Source organism: Physeter macrocephalus, chromosome 11, assembly GCF_002837175.3.
Source record: "Physeter macrocephalus isolate SW-GA chromosome 11, ASM283717v5, whole genome shotgun sequence".
NCBI classification, from domain to species: Eukaryota; Metazoa; Chordata; class Mammalia; order Artiodactyla; family Physeteridae; genus Physeter; species Physeter macrocephalus.
The window spans coordinates 68,254,998-68,267,699 of record NC_041224.1 but is presented as its reverse complement, the minus strand read 5'-3'; the positions used below and the strand labels follow the sequence as shown (position 1 = coordinate 68,267,699).

The window sequence follows — 12,702 nt, the reverse complement described above, 5'->3', positions numbered from 1 at the left end:
TTGTGAGTAGAGTTTAAGGCAGCAGAGATGGGGTGGGGGGAGGTTTGGGGAGAAGGAATCCAGAGAGACTTCTTTGTGCTTCTGCAGTCTTCCCAGGAAGAGGGTCATAGCCGGGGCTAGTTTTATGGGATAATACAGAGCTATGGAGCTCAAGCTGCTATTCCCAGTAAGGATAGAGAGTGCTCTAAAGCCCAGGAAAGGAGGCTCCCGGATCTCCCGTGTGCTGTAGCCTGGGGCATGGAGAAGGGGACCCTGGGAGCAGCCAGGAAGCAGAGAACCAGGGCAGGGCCAGATCAATGGTGCCTTGTGGCTGTGCCGGGGCAAGACGATTTTCACTTCTCTCACTCCAGTGCTGGTCTCCCAAGGATGGCTGTGACCCAGGAGACCCACACAGAGGGATCCTGAAACAGGTTTGTGGTTTTACAGCTCCAGAGAAGTGAAGCTGGTGAGTGACGGAACCACACCCATGTGGGTCTTCAACCGCACAGTGAAAGAAGCAAGGGAGATGGAGCCAGGCAGACCTGCTCTGAATGCCAGCTCTGACTTACCCTGTGACCAGAAGCAATCATGTCACCTCCCTAAGCCTCAGTTTCCTCACGGACTAAATGAGTCTAATACTACCCACCTCATAACATTGCGGTAAAGACCTAATAGGCTAATAACAGGGGCTTTGCACAGGATGGAGACTAAAGAAATATTAGTTCTTGACCCAGCTACCTGACATCCCAGGAGAAATCACCATCTCCCCCCTCCTCCCTAATAGGGTCTCAAAGAATTGGCTTTTTTCTGATAAGGAGGAATTTCTCCTCTGGGCAGGAGAGTGTTAAAAGTCTGGACCTAGGATTCCAACCCAGAGCCTCCCCTCCTGGCCGCCTGTGCCATTGAGTTAATTGATTTGCTTGCTCCTAGTTGGGCGCTTACAGTCTGGCCAGGCCCAGAGCGGCTGGAGAGAGAGGCCAACCGGCCAGGAGCACCTCCTAGTTCACTAGGGAAGCACACCTACCGCAAACCTCCTCCCCATTCTGAGACAGCACCCAGATACACAGACATCATTTGTACACAAATTCTGCACTCAGACCACAGTTTCTGATCCTCCATGCGCACAGGAGACACACACAGAGCAAGCACACATGGAAATGCACAAAGAAATCATCAGATGACACACACACAGATATACTTAGACCTCCCCTCCACGCCCAGAGGCACGAAGGCACCGCACACAGGAAAAGGCACAGCATACATAGAGGCTCCCGACACAAAGATACAGCCATAATTGTGATTATCATAGTTACCATGTATTGCACTTATTACGCTCCAGATATTGTTCTAAGCCTTTTCCAGAGAATGCTTTAATTCTTACAATAGTAGAGGTAGATATTATTTTTATTCCTCATTTTACAGATGAGGAAACCGAGGGTCAGAGAAGTAAAATAAAATGCCTGAGGTCACAGAGTGGCCTGGTGCAGACATACCCATCCATACCCGCCCCCTCGCTCCTCAACCCCGTTTATTTTCATAGACACGCAGCATTGTCCCCACCCTGACATGCTCCACACACACTCAGGGTGAGCGCTGTTTGGGGCTCTAGTGGCCAAAGACGCAAGAAATGGCCTGTTGGCACAGCGGCTGGTAAGCGGTACTGAAGAACCAGACGGGTGAGAAAGACCAGGCGTTCCAAAGGGAGTGGCAGTGGTTAAAAGCCTTACAAGACCGACGGGGCCACCACGTGAAGCGCTCAGCACAGCGCTGGGCGGCGGGCCATCATCCAGTAGTGAGTTCAGTGTGCGCTGAGGGCCTAGCCCCAGCTCTGCGCAAAGCCTCTCCTTGCGCGCTTGGCTGCACCCATTTCCCGGCGAGCAGCCCAGAGTGTGAGGACAACCAGCCCTAGGTTTTTAGCAGAAGGGCCGCCGAGCTCGACCGCGCCCTCAGGTCGACTTGGGCCGGGATCTGGGGTTCCCGTGTTGACATTTTATTCCCAGGCGCCCACCTGCGTCCCATCGCGCACCAAGTTCTTGGTACACCTTTTAATGGGAAAACAACGACAGCCACCATGGTTGGATAAATGTTATTTATAATTCATGGGCCAGTTTTTGAACCCTTTCAAACAAAACCCACAGAGATTTCTTTGAAAGAAAAATTGCCTGGACTCTGCTCAGAAGTCGCGGGTTTTCTAAGGAACGACAAGCCGCTACACAGATAGTAAATTACCCCGCGCGCCACATTTGTTTCTGATTATTTGCGTTGCAGTCGGTTTGTGAAATAAAACAGAAGAGTTTATAAATATCATTTATTCTGGAAGTGAGACACACATTCGACCCCAGTCTTGTTCCTAGAAGGAGCTGTGCTATTCGAGTGGGGAAAGGATGGGGGAGTCCGTGTCAAATTACACTCCCGCCCCAAATGCAAGTCAAGGCTCGAATCTGGATCCGGTGATGTCTTCGGATTCTGCGTTCTGGCGTTACCCACCTAACGCTCCAACTGGGAGAAGTTTTCCACAGGCGGACGGGTGGGGAAGTCTAAACAGAGTTTATCCAAACCCTTAACCTCTCTCTCTAGCTTGGACCCTGAGAACAAAGGCGCCGGAGAGGAGAACGGTGACCGGCTGGACGGTGAAGGTCTTGTCCAAACAGACCACCCTTCCCCCCAGCTCTCGTCCTAAGAGAGTGGATATATATATATTTTTAATGAAACAAGGGAGCATCTAAAGGACAGGCCCTCCTTCACTTCCCCAGGTATCCATCACCCTGCTCGAGCGCGCCTGGGGAGACCGCACCGCAAGTCCAAGAGGAAGCTCACAGCTGCGGCGGCAGCAGAGACAGCTCAGCGGTGACACAAGGTCCAGCCGGGACAGCCCGACCCAGCGCCGGAGTGAGGATCCTTGTACATTTCGGGGGAGGGGGCTGCGCTCCATTGTTCACTCTGGGCCAATCAGGGTTGGCCCATTTCCTCCCAGCCAATCCTCCGTCACCTCCGCCTTCCACCCAATCTACCCCGCCCATCAGCCCCCAGGTCCCCAACACCTCCCCTGCATCCCCAGCGGTTCTGGGGAAGCTTCGTGACGCCACAGGTCCCGCCCCCAGCTCCGGCCACGGGCGAATGCGTGCTGACGTCATGCTGCGTGCGGGCCGGTGCGGAATCGCTCCTTCAACTCCGCGGGGCAGGAGGAGTTAGTTAGCAAAAGAGCCGAGGCTGGGCGCGCGACCTTCGTCCTTCTGCCCCTGGCCGCACGCTTTGCGCACATCTCTTTTCTGCATGGTGGATATTATTTTTCATTATCCTTTTCTGGGTACTATGGGGGATCATTCCAAGAGTAAGTCTTCCTGTGTGTGTGTGTGCGTTGTATGTGTGTGTGCTTAATATGCAATATTTCTAATGCAGAAGAATGTTTAGTGGATTCTACAAGTGGCTTCTATTTGACAGGACACTGGGAGAGAAAAAAAAAGAAAACGAATGCATTTTCCTGCAGGACCGCTTATCCGTTGGAATCCTGTTGTTTTAGTTTATAATTAAACACTCTTTCTCAAGCCTGCTAGGCTGACCTCAGGCTGTGAAATCTGCTTCTGTTTTGCGCCAAGGCAATAGGTTTGATTTAGGGATGTGGGTGTTTTTTGTTTGCTTGCTTGCTTGTCTTTCGGCCTTTCAAATAAGGAAGATTTCTCTAGCTTGATCTGGGATATTTAAACTAAGAAATGTCAAAGAGGATGAGCGGAGACTCCGCCGAAAGCTGATGTGTCTGTGTTGGGATAGGAGGGAGTCGCTGTGAGAGGGAGTGTGCGGACGGCAATGCCGGAACATCACCGTCCAGTATTGATAGTGTGGCGTCCGCAGGGTTTAAATGTCTATTTACTCTTTCTTCTCACTGACTTGTTATATTTTAGTTACAAGATATATCGATAAAACGCCGGTGTCCAAGTGAATGTAATAGCGAAAAGAATCGGGGAGGGGGGTGGGGGGAGACAGAAAGCCTTCGCAAATTCAGAAGATTTTGTTTTTTCGTTTCCAATTGTCTGGACCTTTGGAAAGCCCATTTCCTTTTTCTTGTGGTCGCAATTCTTGAAAGAGAGCGAGAACGCCAGCGGGTTGGGTTGGGGCTGGAGCGGCCTCGGCCGGGGTCCGGGCAGCCAGGCCTGACGCGGGCCCCGCGCCCTTCCCCGGCAGAGAAGCCCGGGACGGCCATGTGCGTGGGCTGCGGGAGTCAAATCCACGACCAGTTTATCCTGCGGGTGTCGCCCGACCTCGAGTGGCACGCCGCCTGCCTCAAGTGCGCCGAGTGCAGCCAGTACCTGGACGAGACGTGCACGTGCTTCGTGAGAGACGGGAAGACCTACTGTAAGCGGGACTACGTCAGGTGAGACCCGCGAGAGCCCCGGCTGCGCCCACCGCCCGCTGGGGTCGGGGCTCGAGGATGGCGGGCCGCCCGCGCGCCCCGGCGCGGGGAGAACGCGGCCCCCACCCCGAACGCGTGCCGCCGTACACCTCCTGGCCTGGGAACCCCGCTAGAGGGGCCGCAGCCTCCCTCTGGGCCACAAAGCGTCCTGGGCGCTCGTACCCGGGGTGGATAGCAGCCCGGCAGGCGAGGCCGGCCGCAGGCCCCGTGCTGACACCGCCCGTGCCTTGGGCCCGCAGGCTGTTCGGCATCAAGTGCGCCAAGTGCCAGGTGGGCTTCAGCAGCAGCGATCTGGTGATGCGGGCGCGGGACAGCGTGTACCACATCGAGTGTTTCCGCTGTTCCGTGTGCAGCCGCCAGCTGCTGCCCGGCGACGAGTTCTCGCTGCGGGAGCACGAGCTGCTCTGCCGCGCCGACCACGGCCTCCTGCTGGAGCGCGCCGCGGCCGGCAGCCCGCGCAGCCCCGGCCCGCTCCCCGGCGCCCGCGGCCTGCATCTGCCAGGTAAGCCGCTTGCGCCCGGTACTACGCCGCCGGCTCGGGAGTGAGTGCATGGGTGTGTGTTCGTAGGGGGGGTGGTTGTGATCAGATGAAAAGTTGTCACTTGGGTGTATTTCCGTTTGCCTGCAGTGTGGGGTTTTCTGGGTGGGTGCAGAACCCTGTGTTAGCAACGCGGCTGAGTGTGTGTTCGTGTGACGGGGAAAAACTGCGTGTGGGTAAACGTGAGCCGGGATTGTGTGTATGAGTGTGCAGAATAGTGGGGAGTTGTGTTCTCCGTGATCAGGAATATGTGGAACACAGTAGTAGGAGCAGGAAGTTGAATGACCACGGGGAATCTGAAGTGGTGACTTTGTCTATGGAACTTGTACTCGGAATTTCAAGCAGTATGTGTGTTGTCAGAGAGAAAAGATAGGTTTGCCTGGGGGTATGTGTGCAAGGAATACAGTTCCCAGCCTAGAGGTGGGTTCAGCCAGCCAGAAGCCCACCCGTAAGGACAGCTCTGAAGGCTAACCACTCAACAAAGAGCTAGTGTCTGCATTTGTCTTTTGAGGCCCAGTTTGATGAACAACTTAGCCAAACGTTTCTCGGTGGAGAAGGAGTGGACGTACAGTGGACTCAGGGATCATACACCTCAGGGGATGCTCTGCGTCCTAATCAGGAGATGCCCAGAGTTGGGTTCTAAGTGTGTGGTTACCGGGTAGGAACAGTGACTCTGGCTGAGCAGTTACAAGCAAGTAGCCACAGACCTGAAGCACCAATCTCCAGACCAGGCTGAGCCTCTGGGTGCTGTGTGCTTGAAGTGCGTCCACTTCCTCTGGTCCTCCCTTAATTCCCGTATAGAATGAGAAAATTGGGCTAGATGGGCTATTTGTAAATATTTATCCAGATCTAGATATGCCCGGAAGGGGATATAAATTGAAACAGTGAGACTTGTATCCAAACCTGGTTCAGATGGGAGTGCGAAACAGGATGAAGCCAGTGTTGAATGCACCCTGTCTCGGGTGTCGGAGGGGCTCCCTTTTGTTTGCTGCGGGTTGCGGGCCGCGGGAATCCGGCCCTAAATACCCGATTCTACTTAACGTGGGGTTGAGAGAACCCAAGGCCGAGTGAGGAAAGTGCCAGCGGCTGTGCATGGGCCGGGAGGGCGGCCGCTGGGCCAGGGAACCTGGAGACTTGAGGGAGGAGACCCGGCGGGCCGAGGCCCGAGGGCTGGCAGAAAGGAACCGTTCCAGGCCCTGGAGGCCCACTCGCGCCCCAGGGCAGGTCTTCGCGACACACGGCCTGGCCCTGTCCGAGAGGCCTCTGAATCAGGGAGAAGGGCTCTTGGGGGCCACCCGGGAGCGGGAGACGAGCCCCCCAATTCCGAGGCAGCGCGGCGCTTGGCGTCCGCGTGGGTCCCCTTCCCCTTTCCCCCTCCAGAGTCCCGGGCGCGCCTTCCTCCTCTTCCTCTGAAACTCCGACTTCTTCCGGAGGGCTTCCCTCGTCCCGCGGAACCCACGCGGGCATTCCTAGGGTCTGGTAAGTGGAGGAAGCACAGCGGGGGTCGGCCACTCCCGTCCCGCACAGGCCTAGCTCGGAACTCCCACGCCCCGCTTGCGCGTTGGCGAGATCGCTGCGGGGAGCCCTGTGGAGGAACTAGGGAAGGGACGAAAATGCACACCTTTTTCCGGGTAGGGCGAACAGACGGAAAGGGAGACAAGACGAACAATAAAACGAAATAAACGGAATAAAAGAGAAACGAAATCGGGCCCCGGAGGACTCGGCCGCCGCGGGGCGGGGCGCAAGGAGAGTGAGTGGCGGCCGCTCTCTCATCTCTCGCTCCCTTGCAGACCCGGGATCCGGCCGGCAGCCCTCGCTGCGTCCGCACGTGCACAAACAGGCCGAGAAGACAACCCGCGTGCGGACCGTGCTCAACGAGAAGCAGCTGCACACTCTGCGGACGTGCTACGCCGCCAACCCGCGGCCCGACGCGCTCATGAAGGAGCAGCTGGTGGAGATGACCGGCCTGAGCCCGCGGGTCATCCGCGTCTGGTTCCAGAACAAGCGGTGCAAGGACAAGAAGAAATCCATCCTCATGAAGCAGCTGCAGCAGCAGCAGCACAATGACAAGACGGTGAGAGACTGGGAGCTGGAGGATCGGATCGGGTGGAGCCTCGGGTTCGCGCTGCGGCATCTGCGTGCCCATTTCTGGGCCGGCTCTCGGGAGATCCAGGGGGAACTGGACTCTCCAATAGCATGTGTTGGTGCTTTCAGAGCAAGGCTTACCTTGGGGTTGAAGGCTTCTTAATTATTGTATCCGAGGTCAGGTCTTCCCCAGTTCCAGCGGCAGACCAGAGTTGGGGTCTGGGGCGTAGTTCGGAGCTCAAGGTGGCATGTTTGCCAGAGCCAGCAAGTCGGGGCGGGTTGTGTCCTTCTCTCAGCATGACTCGGTTTGAACACTTTTCCTCTGCAAACCTGGAGAGGGATGGGAACGGAGGCCTCGCGTTCGCTCCCTTGCCATGTTAGCTTCCAGCAACGAGGCTGGCCTATGGTGGCTCTTTCTGGGCCTGAGGAATTTGCACTAGAGAAGGCGGGCTCACTCGGCAGCGGACAAGTGTATGCCTCCCCTAAACCGTTTCAGGCTCCAAATCACGTGCCAGTGCCTGGGGCCCCAGTCTCAAAAGATGGCGGGAAACGCAAGACCTAATTCGAGCGTCTTCCACCCTCTCTTCTGCTTGTCCCGCAGAGCCTGCAGGGACTGACCGGGACGCCCCTGGTGGCGGGCAGCCCCATCCGTCACGAGAGCGCCGTGCAGGGCAGTGCAGTCGAGGTGCAGACGTACCAGCCGCCATGGAAAGCGCTCAGCGAGTTCGCCCTCCAGAGTGACCTGGACCAACCCGCCTTCCAGCAGCTGGTGAGGCCCTGCTCTACCCGCCCGGAACTCAGGACTCCGGGGGAGGTGGGGTGGATTTAGCCACTTAGCCAAGGTGGGAAGGGGTGGGGGTTTCTCAGGGGATGAGGGGCTGGGGGGGTTGGGGGGAGGTGGGTAGCTGCAACCGCACCCGGCTCATTAATTCGCTCTAAACCAGGTCTCCCTGGATTAAAGCGCTCGCAGGGGAGGTCGAGGGATTACCCAACCCGCAGCCCCGCCCTAATACCCCTGCGTGCGCTTGGGAACCTGGCCGACTTATTCAAGGGCCTGCTCCCAGCCGGTGGCTTGTCCCCATGGGACACCTTTGGGAGTAGGTGGCCCGGGAAAATCAGCTCGGGCGCTTCTTCACCCGCTCCTTCCCGGTGTCTCCGCTGCCCCAGGTCTCCTTCTCTGAGTCTGGCTCCCTAGGCAACTCCTCCGGCAGCGACGTGACCTCCCTGTCCTCGCAGCTCCCGGACACCCCCAACAGCATGGTGCCGAGTCCTGTGGAAACGTGAGGGGGACCCTTCCCCGCCAGCCCGCGGACCTCGCATGCTCCCTGCATGAGACTTACCCATGCTCAGGCCATTCCAGCTCCGAAAACTCTCTCGACTTTGTAATTATTATTATTGCTATTTAAAGAGAGAGGACTGAGAGAAGCGGTCGGGATAGCCAAAAGCGCCGGGACGCAACCTGCTTTCACCAGACTGGAAAGCCCTGCTCCGAGGACTTTTCTTTTTACAAAACCAGAATTTGGGTTCACTAACGTTAGCTCTGCCATCTCTTCTCCCTCGCTCGGCGTGGCCGCCGCCGCTCTATTTCCGCGCCCCCCGGCCCACGTACCCACTTGTGCGTGGAGAACGCGCAGGTCAGGTCCCGCGCCGGCCCAGCCCCGAGCTCGCCCACGCGGATGCGGGCACCTGCCGCCGCCCGGCCCCGCGCTCCCAGGTGGCCTCTCCCCGGCCCTAGCGGGGAAGAGGACGGGGCAATCCAAAGGAACAGGCACTCAATCCCCCAAAGCGCATGATTGCCGGAAAAAAGTAGAAACGAGACTTTCCTTGAAAATGTTTTAAATTATCGGTCGACGGAGGACAGAGTGTGTGAGCCTTTGCCGAACAAAACGTAAGTTATTGTTATTTATTGTGAGGACAGCCAGTTCATAGTGGGACGAATATTTTGATCTTAATAAAAAAAGATAATAACCCGATCGATGCTGCTCCTGTGTGCTGTTGGTGCAGCGGGAGGGCTGGAGGAAGGCAGGTTGGGGTTGGGGCTTGTTTCAACGAAGATGAGGCTCCGCGCAGGGCCCACCGCTGGCGCCCGCGCCTCGCGCGCCACTGGCCCGCGTGCTTCCGCGCCGACAGGGGCGGGCCCGGCGGGGATTGGGCGCCGCGCGGGGGGCGGGGCTGGGTCCCTGTGCTCCGTGCGCCCCGTGCGTCCCAGCGAGGCCCAGCGAAGCGTGTGAGCGCCCAGAACGTCCCGGAAGCCTGCGCGCTCCCTGTTGGCTCCCCACTCTCGGCGTTTCGCGGCCGAGAAATCCGCGGGGCGGTGGGGTGACCCCGTTTGGGCGGGGAAACCTGCGATGTTCCGATGGTGGCCGTTTGGCTGGCTAGGGCCAGCGTTTCCGTCTCAACCTGGCCTCAGCTCCTGCAGCCGGACCCAGCCTGGCGTCCCTCAAGGCCCCCTCGACCCTCGCTCCACTTTCGGCCGGGTGCACTTGGGCCCCCCCCGCGTTTCTTTTCCCGCGGGTCTGGAAGCCCGAACCCCCATCCCCGGGCGCCTCGCCCGCCTGCCACCCGGGCCCTGCCGCCGAGCAGCGAGGCCAGCCCGCGCGCCCCGGGGCGAACGGGGGCCTTGACGGCTCGTCCTCGGCGCTGTCCCCAGAGTGGATGCGCGACGTGATCAATCCCGCTGCATTTATTAATTCCCCCGTCTAGACAGAGGAGAAGGCCGCGCGGCGGCTCCTTATCTGCATTTGGCATCACCTGCAAGCGATACACTGAAGGAGCCACAACAAGCCCCCGCTAGGATCGAGGCTGCCAGGGAAAATAAGTCCACCCAGAACCAGTCTGGCGTGTCCTTGGTTTATTTTCTTTCCAGACCCGAAATGCAGGGGGCGGGGGATGGCCCGGGTGGGAGGGAGCTGGGAATGGCCCCTGGATATGCCGTGCCCAGGTCACTTGGTGTGACATTTCAAACCCCTGTGACTTGTTTTCTTGAAAACTGGCTTTAGTGATCGCAGGAAATAACCAAGAGATACTGAATCTCCAGCAGGCCCCCGGGCAAGCACAAAAAACCGGGAGGCTCAGGTTTTACCCTTCACAAATATTTAACCCTTTGGCAGCCTGGGGTAATTCTTTTCCCAGACCAGTCCTCTTTTGGTAGACTCAGAAAGCTGCCAGCCTGCCAGTGATTCCACTACTCTTGAACAATCTCTGGCATTGGGTTTCCTTGTCCCTCCAAGTTAAAAGACCCTCAAGTAGCTCCTTCTTTGTCCAGGAATTGTTCTGAAAGAGGGCAATGCCCTTACTGAGTAGGGGATAGTTGCAATCTTAGCTCAGGTAGCTCCTGGTAAGGAAAAATGTGTCTGAGGGGGCATCTGTGGTCGCTGGATAGAGGAATCGATGCTTTCTGTTGAAAAGCCATGGGCTGATTGGATGGCCAGAGTCTGCTGTAGGTGTTTCAGCTGAACTGATGGCAGAATTCCATCGGCGAGTTTCTCCCCTTCCCCCCCATCAGAGATGGGAGGCTGGAAGACTGGCTGGCAATTGAGGAGATGGGAAGATCGGGCCACATTTATATTTTACTTCCTGAAAGTCACGGTGATGCTAGCACAAAAATTAAAGAGAATCTTCCCCTTCTTAAGAATTTAGGAAATGGTGCTGCAGACTTAGAGATAAGGGAAGAGATATGTAGGGTTAACGAGGACCAGCTTTACTCTCAAGTGCCCAGAAAGTGTTTTAATAATCAGAGTTAGATTCTTTGAGGGTTCATTCCCTTAACTTAGATCATTCCCTCCCAAACAGAACTATAGATATTTCCATTTACCTTCTGGCTGGCCATTGGATTAGGGGGCTAAACTTCCAAGAAATCTTACTTTTGAAAACTTTTGATTTATCCAGAATATTGGGTTTTGTCATTTTTAAAAAGGAAATAACAGGTTCTTGAATTTTAAAAATTTCATTAATGGTTGTTGTTAATTAGCTCTGAATTTTTGCTTTGAACACACTGCAGTATTTTAATGCTACAAATGGAAACATCTGCCTATCTAATTACAGTCACCTCTGCCCTTGCCATCCACAGATCAAACATCTAATTCCTCTTTTTGATATTTATATGAGTGTGTCTGTTTTTGAATATTGGGAAATTATCCAGATCTCGGTGGTTACTGTGTATTAGGATCCCTGTATCTATGTGTATTGCTGTACAAAACATCACAAGCTGTTCTCCTGTAGTTTGTTGCTAGCCACCCAAAGGGGCGCATCGTTTTCCTTGTGGGTTTCCAAGGAAGGGGTTTGACTCTGAAGCCTCATCACAGTGGTCCCTGGTGAGGTGTCAGATCTATGGTTGGTTAGTTACATTAATAAATATCAGTTTTACTGGTTCCCAGGTCATCTTTAAACATCTTCTGTAATACAGTAGGGATTTCCTTGTAAATTAAACTACCTGTAACAATTACAAGTGTTGTATTTAATGCTTACTGAGCTTTTAAAGTGAGATACCCAGCTGTGTAGTAAAAAAAGTTCAATCAAAGAGGCCATAGGTGGGAAATGGGAGTAAGTTATTTTAACTAGATTCACCTTTAGAATAAGATTTTCTCAGTGGATTTATCTAATAATTTGGATAGCTCTGTGTAACTGAGGCGGAAAGGGATTCCCAGAGATGGAAAAGTTTATGGCTATTACACCACAAAATTTAATACATATTGAAAGGCTGCACAATTCTGGGAAATTCAGAGTCCCTGTGGCAGTATTCCCAACGAACTTTAATTTTTAATGGGTTGTGGAACAGAAATCAGCCTTTCAGTTTTGAATATGAAATAGCTTTAAGCTTAGTTTTGTCAGAGCTGCAAATACTGGGTTTAAATGAGACGTTGTCTAAGATTGTTCTCTAAAAAAATGTGAGATCCTGCCGCTGCTGTCTGGGGGAGGGCATAAATTGCCACACATTTAGTTAGCTGTCTTTTCCCATACAAGTATTCACCAAAGAGAGCAAGAGAATTAGTTGACTAGCTGCATGCTGGAGAGGGGAAACAATGAATGAATAATAAACGATTTGCAGAGGAGTTCCCAATGGACTTGTGATAAAAGCAGGAAATTCAGAGTTTATTAAGCTGATGTAGGGAAGATTAGAGGCTTTTAAATATGGGTCTGATTGATGTAAAGGTAAACTCTCTTCAGGATACTGGGATTCAGTGCAATAACGAGGATTGTGTGACCAATTACAGACTAGCACCTTGTTGATGGAGACTGTACATGGAAGATGCAGATAAATGGAGCTAGGCTGAGAGCAGTCATGGGAGAGAAAAAGAGCACAGAGAAATACTCCATTGGGATCCAGATGTGGAGTGGTGTAGGGGGAGTGGTTCAATTTATAAAGCAAGTTTGGCGCCCGGCAGAAATCATGCCAGAAAGGCTGGAGTGCTAGGCGAGGCCATCTTTTAGATCGGGGCACCGCCTGGTCCATAAGGTCAAGGGCTCGTGAGAGAGTGGGTCAGGAGGTGAGCGGAGGGCCAGGAGTTCGGGAAGGCTGAGCGATTTCTCAGTGCGAAACAGGATATTCAAGGCGGTGGTTTCAGTGTGGAAGGCAGGAGACCCCAGTGTTCGTTCGGGGCGTGGGAGCAGGGAGAGGGAAGTGGAAGAAGAGGGATGGTGAGCCTCTAATCCCTTCCCAGATTGAGACCCAAGAAGTCAGAAAGCTTGGCAA

At 54.7% G+C, this 12,702-nt stretch overlaps 1 protein-coding gene across 1 annotated transcript; it reads left to right on the top strand.

Moving 5' to 3' along the window:
* Positions 1-3,176: 3,176 nt before the first annotated feature.
* ISL2 (ISL LIM homeobox 2) lies at positions 3,177-8,984 on the top strand. Its single transcript, XM_007113026.2, has 6 exons — positions 3,177-3,310; positions 4,159-4,348; positions 4,627-4,889; positions 6,716-6,999; positions 7,612-7,779; positions 8,178-8,984. The coding sequence occupies exons 1-6, from the start codon at positions 3,253-3,255 to the stop codon at positions 8,292-8,294; spliced, it is 1,080 nt and encodes a 359-aa protein (XP_007113088.1). The 5' UTR covers positions 3,177-3,252; the 3' UTR covers positions 8,295-8,984.
* The last annotated feature ends 3,718 nt before the right edge of the window (positions 8,985-12,702 follow it).